This window comes from Lipotes vexillifer, unplaced genomic scaffold, assembly GCF_000442215.2.
Source record: "Lipotes vexillifer unplaced genomic scaffold, Lipotes_vexillifer_v1.1 scaffold1285, whole genome shotgun sequence".
Taxonomy (NCBI): domain Eukaryota; kingdom Metazoa; phylum Chordata; class Mammalia; order Artiodactyla; family Lipotidae; genus Lipotes; species Lipotes vexillifer.
Genome location: NW_006796211.1, coordinates 563,906 through 580,478, shown reverse-complemented (window position 1 = coordinate 580,478; position 16,573 = coordinate 563,906). Strand labels below are relative to the sequence as shown.

Here is a 16,573-nt window from a genome sequence, read left to right as displayed (position 1 = left end):
TATGTGTATCTCATCCTTCCTTCCCTGCCCCTGCTGGATGCAGTTTGCCTCTCTTGGTCCCGTGGAACATGTATGTTCCCTGTAGACCCTAGGACAGCCTTTCCAAAATTTCAAAATTGTATCCATGTCTCCTGAGCTCTCAGTCTGTGGCATTGAACTTGGCACTGAGATTATTGTGGTAAACACACCTGACATAGTTCTTGTACTTGCATAGCTTTTAGTGTAGTAGAAAGGCAAATACTACACAAGTAGTGACACACAGGGTGAGGCTAAATAATCCCGTTTCTTTTTCCAAAGTGATCTAGTGGAAAAGCTTGGGTTCTGAAGCTGGCCACACTTGCAGTGATACCATCCATAGCTACACCTGTGGCCTTGAATTATTTCTACAGCCTCTATAAAATTCAGACAATGATTGCCCCATAGGGCTGTTGGCTGATGAACACAGATAGAGGATTAAATAAGGACGCTGCACAGCACCTGGCACCGGATGCTCAAGAAATGATCATTTCTTTCTCTTGTTCTTTTCCTTCCCACTGTGTGACATGTTTGAAGCAGCTTCTAGATATTTAGACAGGGCTTAAAGCTCGGAATAAAATAATTTATCAGAGTAAAGACACTCAGACTTATCTCTGCTGCGCTTGACCTTTGTTAGATAACCATGGGATGCTTTCAAAATGATATGGGCAAAACGCTAACAAAGAGATCATGCCTAATAGGATTCAAGTTGAAGGCAAAAAAGTAAATGGTCTCGGATTAACTGTTGTATGTTTAATGTTATAATATGTATATTGACTCACATCAGCGTTGACTAATGTCACCATATCACCGTATCTTACACATTGAAATTACAGTCAGTCCACATTATTAATCTGAATATATGTGAGCTGCGTTATAATTTTTAAAGTGTTCCCTGGCCATGCACGCCTGGGAAAGGCTGGACTAGAGAGCGTTATTCTGATCTTCATTTGGTGGATGAAGATATTTATGCTGCAGTGTTACAAACCCTACTACTACTTAGACATATCTCTGTGGACTGTTTAGTTTGTGGGATTGTATCTTGAGATCCTGAAATGCTGTTCTGTCGAGGTTGTAGCATAGCTCTCATGACTTTATGGGTCATAGGTGAGGCATCCCCTAGAGAGGCTGGTCTTTCCAACATCAACATCAGGGGATCTGTTGGCCAAGCCTCTGGGGAATCTGGCTGTGCTCCTAGGTCATGGGAAAACACTGTCTTCTGCCATCTGAGGGCACGTGGAAGAGCCCTGTCGTGCTGGGATGAGAGTGTCTGTAAACAGAATGAGCTAGTAGCTCATCTCTGTGTTTATTTCCCTTCTGCCCTCTCTGAGTCATTAATAAAGTCTTTTAGAGCCTGGGCACATCTGGGCTTCAGGGAACTGAGTAGAGTTGGAGCCCATGCTTGGTTCAGAGCATTAAAGGGAATCAAACTCCCCTCCTGTCCTAAGTCCATTGTGGTGGGGACAGTGCCTCGTGAGATAACCCCAAAGGGAAGGTGGATTTGGGGGGAACAGTCGGTCAGCCTGTTCGCACACAGAGAGACGGCCTCCACCGCCCCTCTCTGGTTTATTAAGGAAGCAGCAAAGTTTCCTTACAGGTGACCGCCGAGGTCAGGAAGGGGACACTAGGCCAGCATTGCCTGTGAGCCATCCAAGAGCTTAGCCAAAAGTACTGTTGTCCAGTGGCCACCTGCTACCATTGAAATAAAGCTGGGAGGGAAACATACAGTTTATTTAAGGAAAAGTGGCTTACAGAGCTGGCCCTCAGGGCACAGTGGGAGTTCCTTTGTAAAACTCAGCCCAGCTGCCTTCCAACCATCAGGCTCACTTAGAATGCCACAGAGCTGCATGGTGATCAAAGCCATGTAAAAGTAATTCCTTACATGTCAACACCTTCCTGCTTCTCCTTGAAATTTAAACCAGCGGTTGAAATCCTGGGGGCTTGCAGGAGATCTCCTTCTCACTCTCCTGGTGTAAATGATCAGGGCTTCCTGGATAGGCACTTGGCTGCCAGGCCACGTTCTCAGAGGAGACTAGTTTCTTGGTTTGTCGGTTTCTACCCAGTGCCCTTGTGGCAGAGATCAGAACTGTCACCCCGCAGCGTCAGCAACGCAGTGCCGTCCATGCCCACCTGGCCAGCTTGAGCCGGCGGACCCGGCGACAGTCCGTGCCACTGGGACTTAAGGCAGCGAGTGCCCAGGTTCATGCCCCCAGTCCACCTTCCTGGCGTTTTGACTCATCACTTCCAGCTGTGTGATTCACAGGTCACCTGACTTCTCTGAACCTTTTGTTTGTAACAGTATTAAAAACAATAGCATGCACATACACAAAAGATACTAAAGAATAAAGCAAAAAATAAAAATATTGGGGGCAAAATGGGTGAAGGTGGTCAAAAGGTACAAGCTTCCACTTTATATAAAATAAATAAGTCTCGGGGATATAATGTATGGCTTGGTGACTGCGGTTAATAATACTGTATTGTATATTTAGAAGTTGCTGAGAGAGTTGATCTTAAAAGTTCTCATCCGAAGGGGGAAAAAAAATTAACTACGTAAGGTGGAAGATGTTAGCTAGACTTATTGCAGTGATCATCTTGCAATATATACAAATATCAAATCATTATGTTGTATACCTAAAGCTAATATAATGTTATATGTGATTATATTTTAATTTTTAAAAAGCTTATAAATATATAACTTATGTTTAACTAAGAAGTGATAGCTAATAAACTGAAAACTTGGTAGTCCCTACCCCCCCAAAAAAGATAATAAGAGTGAACACTTATGTAGCACTTAATATTTGCCCAGCACCATATTTTTAAGAGACCTTTACATACATGAACTCAGGGGTCCCCAACCCCCAGGCCAAGGACCGTTACCGGTCTGTGGTCTGTTAGGAACTGGGACACACAGCAGGAGGTGAGTGGCGGGCAGGCAAGCAAGCGAAGCTTCATCAGTATTAACAGCTGCTCGCCATCACTCACATTACTGCCTGAGCTCCCCCTCCTGTCAGATCAGCGGCAGCACTAGATTTTCATAGGAGCGTGAACCCTACTGTGAACTGCACATGCGAGGGAGGAGCTGAGGTGGTGATGCTAGCACGGGGGAGTGGCTGCAAATACAGATTATCATTAACAGAGAGGTTTGACTGCACAGAGACCATAATAAATCAACTGCTTACAGACTCATATCAAAACCCTATCAGTTTAAAAATGATACAAATAGATGGAGAGATATACCATGTTCTTGGATTGGAAGAATCAACATTGTGAAAATGACTCTATTACCGAAAGCAATCTACAGATTCGATGCAATCCCTACCAAAATACCACAGAACCAGAACAAAAAATTTCACAATTTGCATGGAAACACGAAAGACCCCGAATAGCCAAAGCAATCTTGAGGAAGAAAAACGGAGCTGGAGGAATCAGGCTCCCTGACTTCGGACTATACTGCAAAGCTACAGTCATCAAGACAGTATGGTACTGGCACATAAACAGAAATATAGATCAACGGAACAGGATAGAAAGCCCAGAGATAAACCCATGCACAAATGGTCACCTTATTTTTGATAAAGGAGGCAAGAGTATACAGTGGAGAAAAGACAGCCTCTTCAATAAATGGTGCTGGGAAAACTGGACAGCTACATGTAAAAGAATGAAATTAGAACACCCCTTAACACCATACACAAAAATAAACTCAAAATGGATTAGAGACCTAAATGTAAGGCCAGACACCATCAAACTCTTAGAGGAAAACGTAGGCAGAACACTCTGCGCCATAAGTCACAGCAAGATCCTTTTTGACCCACCTCTTAGAGAAATGGAAATAAAAACAAAAACAAATGGGACCTAATGAAACTTAAAAACTTTTGCACAGCAAAGGAAACCATAAACAAGATGAAAAGACAACCCTCAGAATGGGCGAAAATATTTGCAAATGAAGCAACTGACAAAGGACTAATCTCCAAAATTTACAAGCAGCTCATGCAGCTCAACACTAAAAAAACAAACAACCCAATCTAAAAATGGGCAGAAGACCTAAATAGTCATTTCTCCAAAGAAGATAGACAGATTGCCAACAGACACATGAAAGAATGCTCAACATTATTAATCATTAGAGAAATGCAAATCAAAACCACAGTGAGATATCATCTCACACCGGTCAGAATGGCCATCATCAAAAAAATCTAGAAACAATAAATGCTGGAGAGGGTGTGGAGAAAAGAGAACACTCTTGCACTGCTGGTGGGAATGTGAATTGGTTCAGCCACTATGGAGAACAGTATGGAGGTTCCTTAAAAAACTACAAATAGAACTACCATATGACCCAACAGTCCCACTACTGGGCATATACCCTGAGAAAACCATAATTCAAAAAGAGTCATGTACCACAATGTTCACTGAAGCTCTATTTACAATAGCCAGGAGATGGAAACAACCTAAGTGTCCATCATTGGATGAATGGATAAAGAAGATGTGGCACATACATACAATGGAATATTACTCAGCCATAAAAAGAAACGAAATTGAGTTATTTGTAGTGAGGTGGATGGACCTAGAGTCTGTCATACAGAGTGAAGTAAGTCAGAAAGAGAAAGACAAATACCGTATGCTAACACATATATATGGAGTCTAAGAAAAAAAAATGTCATGAAGAACCTAGGGGTAAGACGGGAATAAAGACACAGACCTACTAGAGAATGGACTTGAGGATATGGGGAGGGGGAAGGGTAAGCTGTGACAAAGTGAGAGAGTGGCATGGACGTATACAGACTACCAAACGTAAAATAGATAGCTAGTGGGAAGCAGCGGCATAGCACAGGGAGATCAGCTCGGTGCTCTGTGACCACCTGGATGGGTGGTCATCAATAGCTCATCAATACTGCAAACAGCGATGCTGTTTTAGCCTAAAGGACATCTGGGCGGGGCGGGGAGGACACCTGGTCTGAGTGTTGCAAAATATGACGTTGATCTTCTTGTATTTTTTTAAAGTTCAATGTAAAGTGTGGCAAGAATGCAAGGGACAGACATGAGGACTGTGGTGTTGGGAAGCAGGATAAAGCTAGGGCTGGTGGTCTGAAGCGCTTTTGATTATAACGTGGTTGTATGTAGTTGGAGGTGTGTGTATTTAGCCTGTTCATTAGCAGGAAACCCTCAGTATTGGAGAAATGTGTTTAGCTGGAAGGGGGCTTACTCAGCAATCGAGTGTTGTGTGTTCCAGGTGGGATCAGCTGGGATGCCCTCTGGAATCTCAGTAGGAAACTGTGGGGAAGAGAGGAAGGGGGTGGGGGTGTGAAGCTGGTGATGCCAGGGACTCTGCTGGGGTGACCCACATGGGAGCACAGAAATGTGAGGCTGCCATCCAAGGGGGCCAGCCGACAGCTGAGGGTCAGAGACAGGCCTGGTCACCAAGGGCAGCGCTGTGGACAGCGCAGGCAGGCATTCAGACTCCAGCCAAGTAGGTCGGGGATGAGCCTCAGTAGGGAATCTGGAGGATGATCAGGGAACCGAGGCAGAATAATAAAAATGAAGTAAAATGAAATAATAAAGACTGATACTGTGTTAAGTACAAATGGGAGACATTATTTAATCCTCACAGTACCCATAGGAAGCAGGCCTTATTCTTCCAGTTTTACAGGTAAGGACACTGAATGCAGACAGGTTAAGTAGCTTGGCCAGGGTTGTCCAGCTAGGCCGTGTCTAGGAGATTGGAACCCCTTGCCCCGGCTCTGCTGCCCCCCACAGACACTCAAGCACAGGGACCTGGTGGAGGTGAAGGGCAGCTGCAGCCTGGGGGCCCCCGTGTGCTCAGGGATCCCCAAGGCCCATAGGCTGCAGCTTCAGGCTCGTCCTCAGCCGGCCTGGTTGGAGCCCACGGGTTCGGGGATGAGAGGGAGTTGGGGAGTGGGTGGGGGAGGCCAGGCAGTGAGCCGGCTGTCCTCGTGTTCCCACTCTCCTCACTCAGCTCCAGCAATAAGGGGTCGGTGTTAACGTGGGCTGGGGACCTGAGCGCTGAGTCCTAGAGCGAAAGCCCTGAGACCGAAAAAATGCAGACCACCAGGGCACTACTCATTCCTCCTGCTCTGATCCGCTCTTGTACCAGGGGTCTGAGCAGGCCTGTGTCTGCCTCCTTCCTGAGTAGGCCAGAGATCCCATCTGAACAGCCTTCCTACAGCAGTGTCCCACTCCAGGTGGCCAGGCGGGAGTTCCGGACCAGTGTTGTCTCCCGGGACATTGACACAGCGGCCAAGTTTATTGGTGCTGGGGCTGCCACGGTTGGTGTGGCTGGTTCAGGGGCCGGCACTGGAACAGTGTTTGGCAGTTTGATCATTGGCTATGCCAGGAACCCGTCTCTGAAGCAGCAGCTCTTCTCCTGTGCCATTCTGGGCTTTGCCCTGTCTGAGGCTATGGGGCTCTTCTGTTTGATGGTCGCCTTCCTCATCCTCTTTGCCATGTGAGGCTCCATGGAGGTCACCTATCCACCCCCGCTGCTTCGACTCCAGGCCATGCCCGGTGCTAGAGTGTGCTAAGCTTTACCATTAAACACAATGTTTCTCTAAAAAATAAAAATAAAAAATAAAAAAAAAATAAGGGGTCGGTGTTGAGGGCAGACCTGAGAGGAAAATGGGCAGTTTCATGAAATGACGGGTTCCTTCCTGTGAAGCAGGTTTTATAGTCCCAGGTGTGTTCTATCCAGAGTGGCTTTCTGATTGCTCACTAATGATGGATAGATTAAGGCCCACATAAAGTTGCTGTTCACTAAAAGTGGGATCCATTACTTTACGTTGACAACAGGCTGGGTTTGGGGCAAAGCTGGTGGAGAGGCTCCTCTCTCATCATCAGAAGCGCCAGCCTCCCTAGCAGCCCAGTGATGCCGTGTCTGCCTTCCAGGTAAATCGGAGACCGTCTTCAAAAGAAAGGACAGGTGAGCCCAGGGCTGGTGCTTTGGTTCTGCCTTCTAGCTGGGTGACTGCAGGCTTCTGACTTTACACTCTGGGCCTCGGTTTCCTCATTCGCCCCAGAATGGAGATTCAAGGATTAAGTAAGGTGATTTCTCTGGAAAGCGGTGAAATTTATTATAACACCAAACAAATGTGATGTTACTTCGAGAGAGGACTTACTCCCAAGGACTCTTCGAAAGACCTCTTCAGATGCCGAATCCATTAGTGTAGAAAGAACTTTGGGTTGGAAATCTGGAGATTTTATGTTTTAGGACTGCCTCTGCCACTAGCAGTGTGGCCCTGGGCAAGTCTCCAGTTTGTTTGTAAAGTGTGTGTGTGTGTGATGGTTCCTGGCGTGCAGGCTGGGTGTGAAGGCACAAGGCAGCTCTGGGGCTGTCGAGAAGCCCTCTTCTAACCCTGGGGGCCCCAGCAAAGGCGAGTTGAGCCCTGCCAGCTGGCCTGTCACTTTGCTTTCCCACAACTCTCTCTTTCCTCATTCTACCTATTAAACAGAAGTTCAACTGCTTGGAGTTTTCCCAAAGAACATGGTTGTTACGGAAAGGTCTCAGACTTTAGACTCTGACCAACTTGGTTTCAAATGATAACTTTATGCTTGTTAGCTGTGTGACGTCGGCCCCGGGACTCCACCTTTCTGAGGCTCTATTTCCTTGCAGGGTTGTTGTGAAGATTCGGTAGCTCATGGCTGTAAAGCACAGAACACAGAACATGGGTTCTACAAATGGTCGTTTTTCCCTTTCCTCTTTCTCATTAAGATAATTTTGTTCCTACAGGAGAAGTTCGTTTATCTGGCAATCATTAGTTAGGTATGTACTAACTAATGTCCCTAGGGTTCATAAATGCCATAGTAATCAAGCTTCCTAATAATTTCATTTCAGAAAATGTTTATTGAGCACCTGCTTTTCTGGGAATAGTGAGTAAAATAAGGCTTGGTCTTTATCGTCAAGGATCTCATAGTCAAATGGGAGAGAGATAATAACAATGAATAATAATAATAGCCCACCATATGTTAGCCCTGGCAAGTCACACTCTTTAACTCGTGTAATCCTCACAACAACCCCACGGCAGAGGCACTGCTCTTACTCCCATTTTCCAGCTGAGCAAACCGAGGCACAGAGAGGTCAGAAAACTGTCGAGGGTTCCACAGCTAGTAAGGGGCAGCAGCGCTGGGCTTCGGAGCACTGCAGGCAGAGTCCGTGTTCTTAGCTCCCACAATATACTTAAAGATGCAGCTATAATACACCATAGCTATAGACCTAAAGACACATACGCAGTCACATTACAGTGTGATGGGGATGTTTGCCATGGACGGGTTAAGATGTCACAGCCACGGGAGCACAGAGGACAGACTCGAGGGGCCATTCTGGAGGGTTACGGGCTAGGGAAGGATTCTCAGTGGGAATCTTTGAGCCGGGCCTTTGGTGCTGAGTCGGAGCTTAGAGGCGTGCAGGGGGTGGGCGGGAGGGTCAGGAAATGAGGCCGCCGAGATGCACCTGAGCTGCGGCTGGCCAAGGGAGGAGGGCCTCTTAAGCCACGCCGCGGAGGAGTTGCACGTGAGTGATGCAGCTGTTCTTCCTTGGGCATAATTAACGTTATTTCTTTTAAACTGTTCAAGTAAATCCAGGACACTCATCAGTGATAAAAGAAACAGGCTTTTTTGGTTGTTGTTGTTTGTTTTGTTTTACCATTTAGGTTTTCTTAATTGGACCTCTTGGAAAGCCAGGGAGTGGGGGAGTGTTTGACAGGTGCAGTGATAGTTACTCCCATGGGGCCCATAGCTCCCCTGCTAACCACTGGCCTGAGGGGTTTCTTTGGATACTCTTCCTTCAGTTCACCATATTCCATGTCTGAGTTTAATCTCGGAGTCTCAGGCCTGCCAGACAGCGGTTGTTATTTTTGCTAACACGGGGAGAGTCACCGTATCAACGTTAACCATCTATATGAGTGATTGGACCACACAGTCCTGTTCCGATGAACAGTGAGCAGCTTGAGGGAGGAGGGGACGTAAAATCCTAAACTGGCTTTGTGGCCACAGGTGCTCAGTTAGTAGTCAATGAGGTGAGCTGCTCATCTCCCCCCTCCCCCCAACCCCAGACCCGTTCCTCTTCCTGTGTCCCCTTAATCTGTAAATGGTACCATCCCCCCACCCTGCTGACAACCCTCTCTTTCCCCTTCACCTCCCTCCAGCCACCAGCCGCCCCCGAATCCACCTCTGTACCGTTTCCGCATTCCGGCCCTGGCGCCACTGCCCAGCTCAGGCCCTCGGGCCTTGGATGGCCCTGTATCTTCCTGCAACTAGTCTCCTCCCTGCCAAACCATCCTTCTCACGGACGCCAGAGTGATATGGGTGCCGTGTCACCTAGTGGTTGAAAATTCACTAGTTGCCTGCAGATCAAGTACAAACACAAGGTGTCTGGGAATCTTTTCTGCCCGTTCCCACCTTGCGTTCCCAGGTTCATCTCTCCCTCTCCATACTTTCCCTGTGTAACCTGGTCCATCATGGAGGCTTCCTCCATCGTCCGGGGGCCTGACCACGCCAGACCTCTCTCCTTCCTCCTACCCTCCCCTTGCCGGCATCCATTCAGGCTCGTCCTCTCTGCCCTCCATGTCTGCCCACTCCAGTCCAGCCAGAGGGATGTTTCTACGGAACACATCAAATTGTGTAATTAAGTTCTCAGAACCCTTCAGGGGCTCACCATCACTTCGGGACATTGTCCAAACTCCCCTAAAATGATATTCGAGACCCTTCCTATCAGGCCCTGCCCCCTCCCCAAGCTTGATCTTCTTCCGTTGCCCTACTTCACACGCATCCCGCATTCATTCTAGACATGGGCTCAGGAAACTGACTGCCTGCATTCAAGACCTGGTTCCACGGCCTTTAGGCTGTGTGACCTTTGGCAAGTTACTTAACCTCTCTGGGCCTCTGTTTCCTTATCTGTAAAATAGCGTTGTAGAGGGTTAAATGAGATAATACTTCGAACAGCACCTGATCCATAAGAAGTCCCCGTTGGTGTGTGCTAATGTTGTTTTTGCTGTGGTGATCTGGACCCTGTAAATCTCCCGAGTGGGATTTCCAGGGCTCTTCCCACTCCACTCGCTGGCTGTTCTCCAGCCATCGGAACGTATGTGGCTCTCTCCTGCCTTCGCAAAACCGCACCCCGGCAGCACGTTACTCGTTCTTCCTCCCCGCCTCACCTGTCCATCTCCCACCCTGCCCCTTCCTGCCTGGCCCTCGGAAACCTGACTGTAGAGCGCCTCCTTCTCGCCTGCCTCAGAAATCGCCTGGCACACTGGGAGTAGGAATTTGCCTCCACCAGGTGCGAGGCTGCCTTGGCTGAGGCTGGAAGGGGCTGCTCCCTGCCCCCTGTCCAGCATGTACTTTGTGACATCTGCATGTCTACCAGAGGCTTGTTTTTGCTGAAGATCTGCTCCCTGTGCCCGTGACACCAAGGGTCTCAGTTGCTAAGATTGGATGCAAATCCACCCGCGTGACAGAGGACTGCTCTAACTGGCTTTGACTTCCCTGGCATTGCAGACCTGGTATTTCTTCAGCAGTTGTCCTCTTACCTGCCCCTCGCTGCTAATAATGTTTTGTGGCTTGGTATTCGGTGGCTGAATTTCTCTCCTGAAATATTTTAGCTTGCTTCTCCCAGATGCCCAGCTGACTTCCTCAAGTGCCTCATGAATCTCCCATGCAGAGCTCCTGCTCGTGTACAGCATCCCAATGCGCTGATCACAGCAGCCCAGTATCAGCTCTCTGCTGATCAGTGTCACTTGCATGTTTGTAACGCAGCCGTCCACTGTGGTGATGTCAAGATAAATCATTGTTCAGAACCTGTTCGCTGGCAGAAGCCAGGGACCTCAGTGTGACCCCCTTTATTGTATAGGTGAGTACAACAAAGCCCAGGAGGTTAGGTGACTTTCTCACAGTCGCACAGTCAGAAATTACCTGACTAAATTGGAACTAGAATCCAGATTTTCTGGTTTTCACTTCAGTATTCTTTCTAACTCACCAAAAGCTATTTCTTTTCTTTTTTTAATTAAATTTTTAAAGAACTTACAGTGGTAAAATATGCATAATGTAAAATTTACCATCTTTACCATTTTTAAAGTGTACAGTTCAGTAGTATTAAGTATATTCATATTGTTGTACAGCCATAACCATCATCCGTCTCCGGAACGTCTTCCATCTTCCCAGACTGAAGCTCTACCCGTCACACACTCACTCCCCATTCCTCCCTACTCCCTACTCCCTACTCCCTACTCTTTGGTAACCACCATTCCACTTTCTGTCTCTATGAATTTGACTACTGTAGGTACCTCATACAAGTGGAAGCATATAGTATTTGTCCTTTTGTGTGATGGCTTCTTTCACTTAGCGTAATGTCTTCAAGTTTCATGGTAGTGTATGTCAGAATTTCCTTCCTGTTTATAGCTGAATGATACTCAATTGTATGTATGTACCACATTTTGTTTATCCATTCATCTGTCAATTGACATTTGGGTTTCTCCCACCTTTTGGCTGTTGTCAGTAATGCTGCAATGAGCATGGGCGTTCAAATATTTGTTCGCCAAAAGCTATTCCTTATGAAAATATAATTAGAGATACTTGCTGCTACCTGCTGTTGCCACTTGTATTTTTTTTTCCTAATGGTAAGTTTGGAAAATACGAAAAAACACACAGTGAAGAATATAAAAGTTGCTAATTTTATGTGGTATATACTTACAGGATTTTATACTCATGTTGCCCATGATTTTAAAAGTTTTATACAGACTGAGAGAGAATTTTAACAGGTAGGCCAATCTGTGTATTAGGGAGAACACTTGAAATATATTTAAGGGACAGACAGCATAAGAACTGAGTGTGACCTTGGCCAACCATGGCATTTTGGAGATGAGTTTATTCAAAGTATGAGCTTACCTTAACAGTAACACAGAGGGAGCTTTCTGTGGTGGTGCTTCCTTAAGACTATTTTAACATCTTCTTTAAAAAAATTTTTTGTTGGAGTATAGCTGATTTACAATGTTGTGTTAGTTTCAGGTGTACAGCAAAGTGAATCAGTTACATACATCTATCTATCTATCTATATCTCAACTCTTTTTTTAGATTCTTTCCCCATATAGGTCATTACAGAGTATTGAGTAGAGTTCCCTGTGCTATACAGTAGATCCTTATTAGTTATCTATTTTATATATAGTAGTGTGTATATGTCAATCCCAATCTCCCAATTTATCCCTCCCCGCCCCCTTACCCCCTGGTAACCATAAGTTTGTTTTCTACATCTGTAACTCTATTTCTATTTTGTAGATAAGTTCATTTGTAGCTTTTTTTAAGATTCCACATATAAGTCAGACAGAGAAAGACAAATATCATATTTTAACATCTTAATAGAGTATCTTACTGCTAAGAAGAGTCAAATTTTCAATGGGGGTCTTTCCCAGTCACATTTCTTAAATATCCACTAGGGGGCAGTAAAAGACATAAAATTTTTCAACAGGGCCAATGAGTGCCTGGCAATCAGGTCACTGATAGCTGCATCTCTCTCAGCTATCCGTGCATACAGTTACAAGATGATGAATTTCACATCCAAGAGTATGTTTGGGTGAAACTGGCGATACCATCAGCTGTAACCCAATTGCAAGTCTTCCTCACATTCAGGCTAACGCTAATGCGTAAAACTTCATTCAATGTGTTGGGCCCAGATTGTATTTTTATTTAATTCACGTTAGTCCAGCAGTTCTCAAACGGAGTGAACGTCAGAATTACCTGTCATGCTTTTTCCCAAATACGCATGCCCAGGTCTCATCCCAGATCTAGAAAATCAGAATTTCTGGGGCTGGGGCCTAGTTATATAGACTATCTTTAGATTCTGGCCCATGAGGAGGGGTCACCCTTGAGTAAAACCTCAGAGGAAAGTGAATGTGAATTCTGGAATTTTTTTTTCTCTTTTGCAAAAAGAAGTTGCTGAAGGGTCTGGTGGCTTTGGGAACCACATGCAGAACAGCTATGAAGTTTTCCCATAAATGGTGCCTGTAGTAGACCAAGCCAGGAGCCCAGACAGAAGATCTGGAATTGAGGCAGGCCTGGCAAACTCAGGATCTACAGTTACGGTTCCAAGAAGGCCATGCTCCGGGACCAAAGTGTCCAGAGTGAGGCCAGAGCTCAGATACTGTCTGCTATATTAAGAGAATCTTTCCTATGGTATTCAGGGAAAAGAAACCTTTAATTTTACCTTAGCAGAGAAAAAGATGGCACAGAGGACCTGCCGTGAGGTCAGAAAGACTTCGGTTCTCATGCTAACCTTCCCACTAGCCAGTTAGGGAACCCAAGGCAAGTTATGTCACCTCTCTGAGCCTCAGCTTCCCTGTTTGAATTATGAGAGGATTAGATACCATTGATCTCTGAGGATCCTTCCAGTTCTAAAAATTCAATGATTCTGTTAGTATTAATAACCTTGATTTGTATGGCTCTACTCTGGCAAAGAGCAGAAAAAATATTCAGTAATGCAACGAATGACAGAGACTATTGACCATGTAGTTTAATTTATTTAAGGCATATGCACTGAATTCAAAGGAGAAAATATTGCAGCCAGTAATATATTGAACTGTTAGTATCTTCAGCGTAGCAAAAGCTTTCCAGAGGGAAAAATTACCCATTAGTGCAAACTTGACATTTTTTACTTCCTGATCCATAACTGCCATTTCTCCAGTACGTTTATATTTACTGTAAAGGGCCAAATGTATGAATGCTTCGGGTGAATATTAAATAACTACATAAGCATCAAGGTCATTGTCGCAAAGAAGGCTCCGTGGAGGGCCCTGGGAGGCTGGCATTGATCTCCTGTGAAGTTCCATTCTCGAATCCTGCTGACAAGGGGAAACAGTTGGTGTGGACCATTATTAAAGCTTTAAGTGTTTCTCCATTGTTAAAGATCTTTTACAAGCCCGGAGTAACTGATAGTGCCCAAGGAATTGGCAAAAGCTTCACTTAGAAATATAGGCTGGTCAGAGAGATAAGTAAAACCCAGAACACAGTTGTCCTGGGTTGGGCTTACGCAGCAAAGGTGCGAATCCGGTCGAGTCCAGCTCTGGGGCAAGCCGGCACCGCTCTGAGTTAGGGTTCAGAAAGGAAGGAAAGCTTGTTCAGGGGCTCTTTCATACCAGAAGCTGCAGAGAGAGCCGCTCCCTCTTTCAAATTCACCTTTAAATTTCCTCCAGCTTGTCCCCCAGGATAAGCGTCGGGGGCAACTGGGTGTGTGTTAAGTGATGCAGACCCGCACATCCAGACTAACTGCACCGGTCAAGCCCAGGGTAGTTATGTGGGTGTCCTGCTGACCTGGAGCTGGGAGGAGAGCACATCTTAGGATGACAGAATCCAGTTTCAAAAGATCTCAACAGATGAAAGGATTGGCTGAGTCATGATGAACTTAATGAGAGATATAGATGGTAAACTAACAGCTCCCGTGCCGCCCTTCTGTGTAGCGTTGTGTTCCGCCCCGTGCACATTTCAGTCGATTTCCCCTTTACGATGACCCAGGGAGGAAAGATTTTTATATCCCCATTTTTAAAACGAGGAAACTGAGACATGGAAGTACAGAGGAGGGTGCAAGCACTTCAGAGCCCTCGGTCTAGATTCCAATCCCAGTTCTGCCCCTCAGTCTACCGGCAAGTTACTTCATCTTTAAAAAATAGCACTAGCCAGGCTTTATGGCTGCCTTTCGTGTGTCAGGTTCTGTGGGCTTCGCCCTTTGCATTTATTATCTCATTTAATCCTCAGAACAATCTTTCTCCCATTTTACAGATGAGGAAGGCACAGATAAGTAACTTGCCCAAGGTCACATAGTAAGTAGCAGGGCCAGGATATGAGCCCAGGCAGTCTGACTCCCAGGCCTGTGCTCTTCACAAGTACGGTACCGTCTCGGTTTCCTGTACCATGAAAAGGGAACAACCGTATGTTCTGTGAGGGTTAGATGAAGTAACTTATGTAAAGTGCCTCATGTAGTCGCCACACATGGTCGGCATCATAGATAGCGCTAGCCTATCATCATCACCATCACTATACCGTCATCGGTTAGATGACTCGCTCAGGGTTAGAGCTAATAACCGGCAAAGATCTGGCATTCAAACCCAGGTCCTGTGACTGCAAATCCGCTGGACTGTGGGGGACAAGATCGGGGGCAGTTTTTAGGTCACTGTCTCAGCGCCTAGTACAGTTTCTACCTCCCTGGTAGGTGTTGAGTGAGTCCTCACATAGGTGGGGCCTGTATTTTTCACTCATTCACCAAACATTTGACGAGGTCCTGCTGTGTCTCGAGGGACCAGAGAGGACAAGAATACAGTGCTAACCATCCTTTTTCTCCCCCCAGGTTCGAATGGTGAAAGATGGGGACCCCTCCTGGAAGCCCACTTTTATTGTGAAACCTGATGGTGGTTGTCAGGGTGATGGAATCTACCTCATTAAAGACCCCAGTGACATCCGCCTGACAGGGACCCTCCAGAGCAGGCCGGCTGTGGTCCAGGAGTACATCTGCAAACCTCTCCTTATCGACAAGCTCAAGTTTGATATCCGACTGTATGTCCTACTAAAGTCCTTAGAGCCCTTAGAGATTTATATAGCCAAAGACGGACTCTCGCGGTTTTGTACAGAGCCCTATCAGGAGCCTCACCCCAGAAACCTGCACCACATCTTTATGCATCTGACCAACTATTCACTGAACATCCATAGCGGTAACTTTGTCCATTCGGACAGTACGAGCACAGGCAGCAAAAGGACTTTCTCTAGCATTCTTTGTAGGTTGTCTTCCAAGGGTGTTGACATCAAGAAGGTCTGGTCTGATATCATCTCCTTGGTGATTAAGACTGTCATTGCCCTGACTCCAGAGCTCAGAGTGTTCTACCAGTCGGATATCCCCGCAGGGAGGCCGGGGCCCACGTGCTTCCAGGTAACCATCGCCAGTTCCCAGCCTGAATTCTTGACTTTGATGGGGCCTTTGGAGGGCTCCCTGGTCTCGTGTGGGATGAGGGATGGGGTGGGACGGCCAGAGGGATGGAGGGGTTGTTGCTGCCGTGGGCTTTGGTGTGAAACCAGGGTCCAACTTCCTGCTTTCTATTTGCTGGCTGTGTAATTTGGAGCAAGTTACTTCCATTTTCCTACCTGTAAAATGGAACCAGGAGTACCTCCCTTAAAGGACGCTTGTAAGAGTCAAATGAGATGTCTGGAAAACGCAGTGCCTCCCGTTCATTTGTTCATTCTTCCTTCTAGCAATTTTTACCACCTGCTTAGTAGGGGCCAGGCACTGTTCAAGGCAGTAAGTCACCTCCCTGCTGGCTGATGCAGAGAGTCTGCTATCGTGGGAGACAAATAAGTTAAAAAGCAATTAGTATAAAGTGTCACAAGTGCTAGAATAGAGAAGGAAGTGTACCAGGCGCTGTGAGATTGGGGGACCGTCTAACATTTTCTGAGCGGGAAGGAGGGTGGCTGGGAAGACTTCCCAGAAGTAGCAGCAGTTAAGAACCTGGAGTAAGAGTTAGATGGAGGCAGCCGAGGCTGGATAGGGCTGGGGAGACGAAGCGTCCTAGGGGAGAGATGTTTGCAGCCC

The 16,573-nt window shown here is 46.4% G+C and overlaps 1 protein-coding gene and 1 pseudogene across 2 annotated transcripts in view; both read left to right on the top strand.

Moving 5' to 3' along the window:
* TTLL11 (tubulin tyrosine ligase like 11) overlaps positions 1 to 16,573 on the top strand; it is a 252,601-nt gene that overhangs the window by 80,548 nt on the left and 155,480 nt on the right. Inside the window, 1 exon segment of the mRNA XM_007468377.1 lies at positions 15,341 to 15,916. Coding sequence (XP_007468439.1) covers positions 15,341 to 15,916 — 576 coding nt within the window.
* On the top strand, positions 6,058 to 6,579 carry LOC103091253 (ATP synthase F(0) complex subunit C1, mitochondrial pseudogene; annotated as a pseudogene). Its single transcript, XR_014368694.1, has one exon. The product of XR_014368694.1 is annotated as an ATP synthase F(0) complex subunit C1, mitochondrial pseudogene (transcript).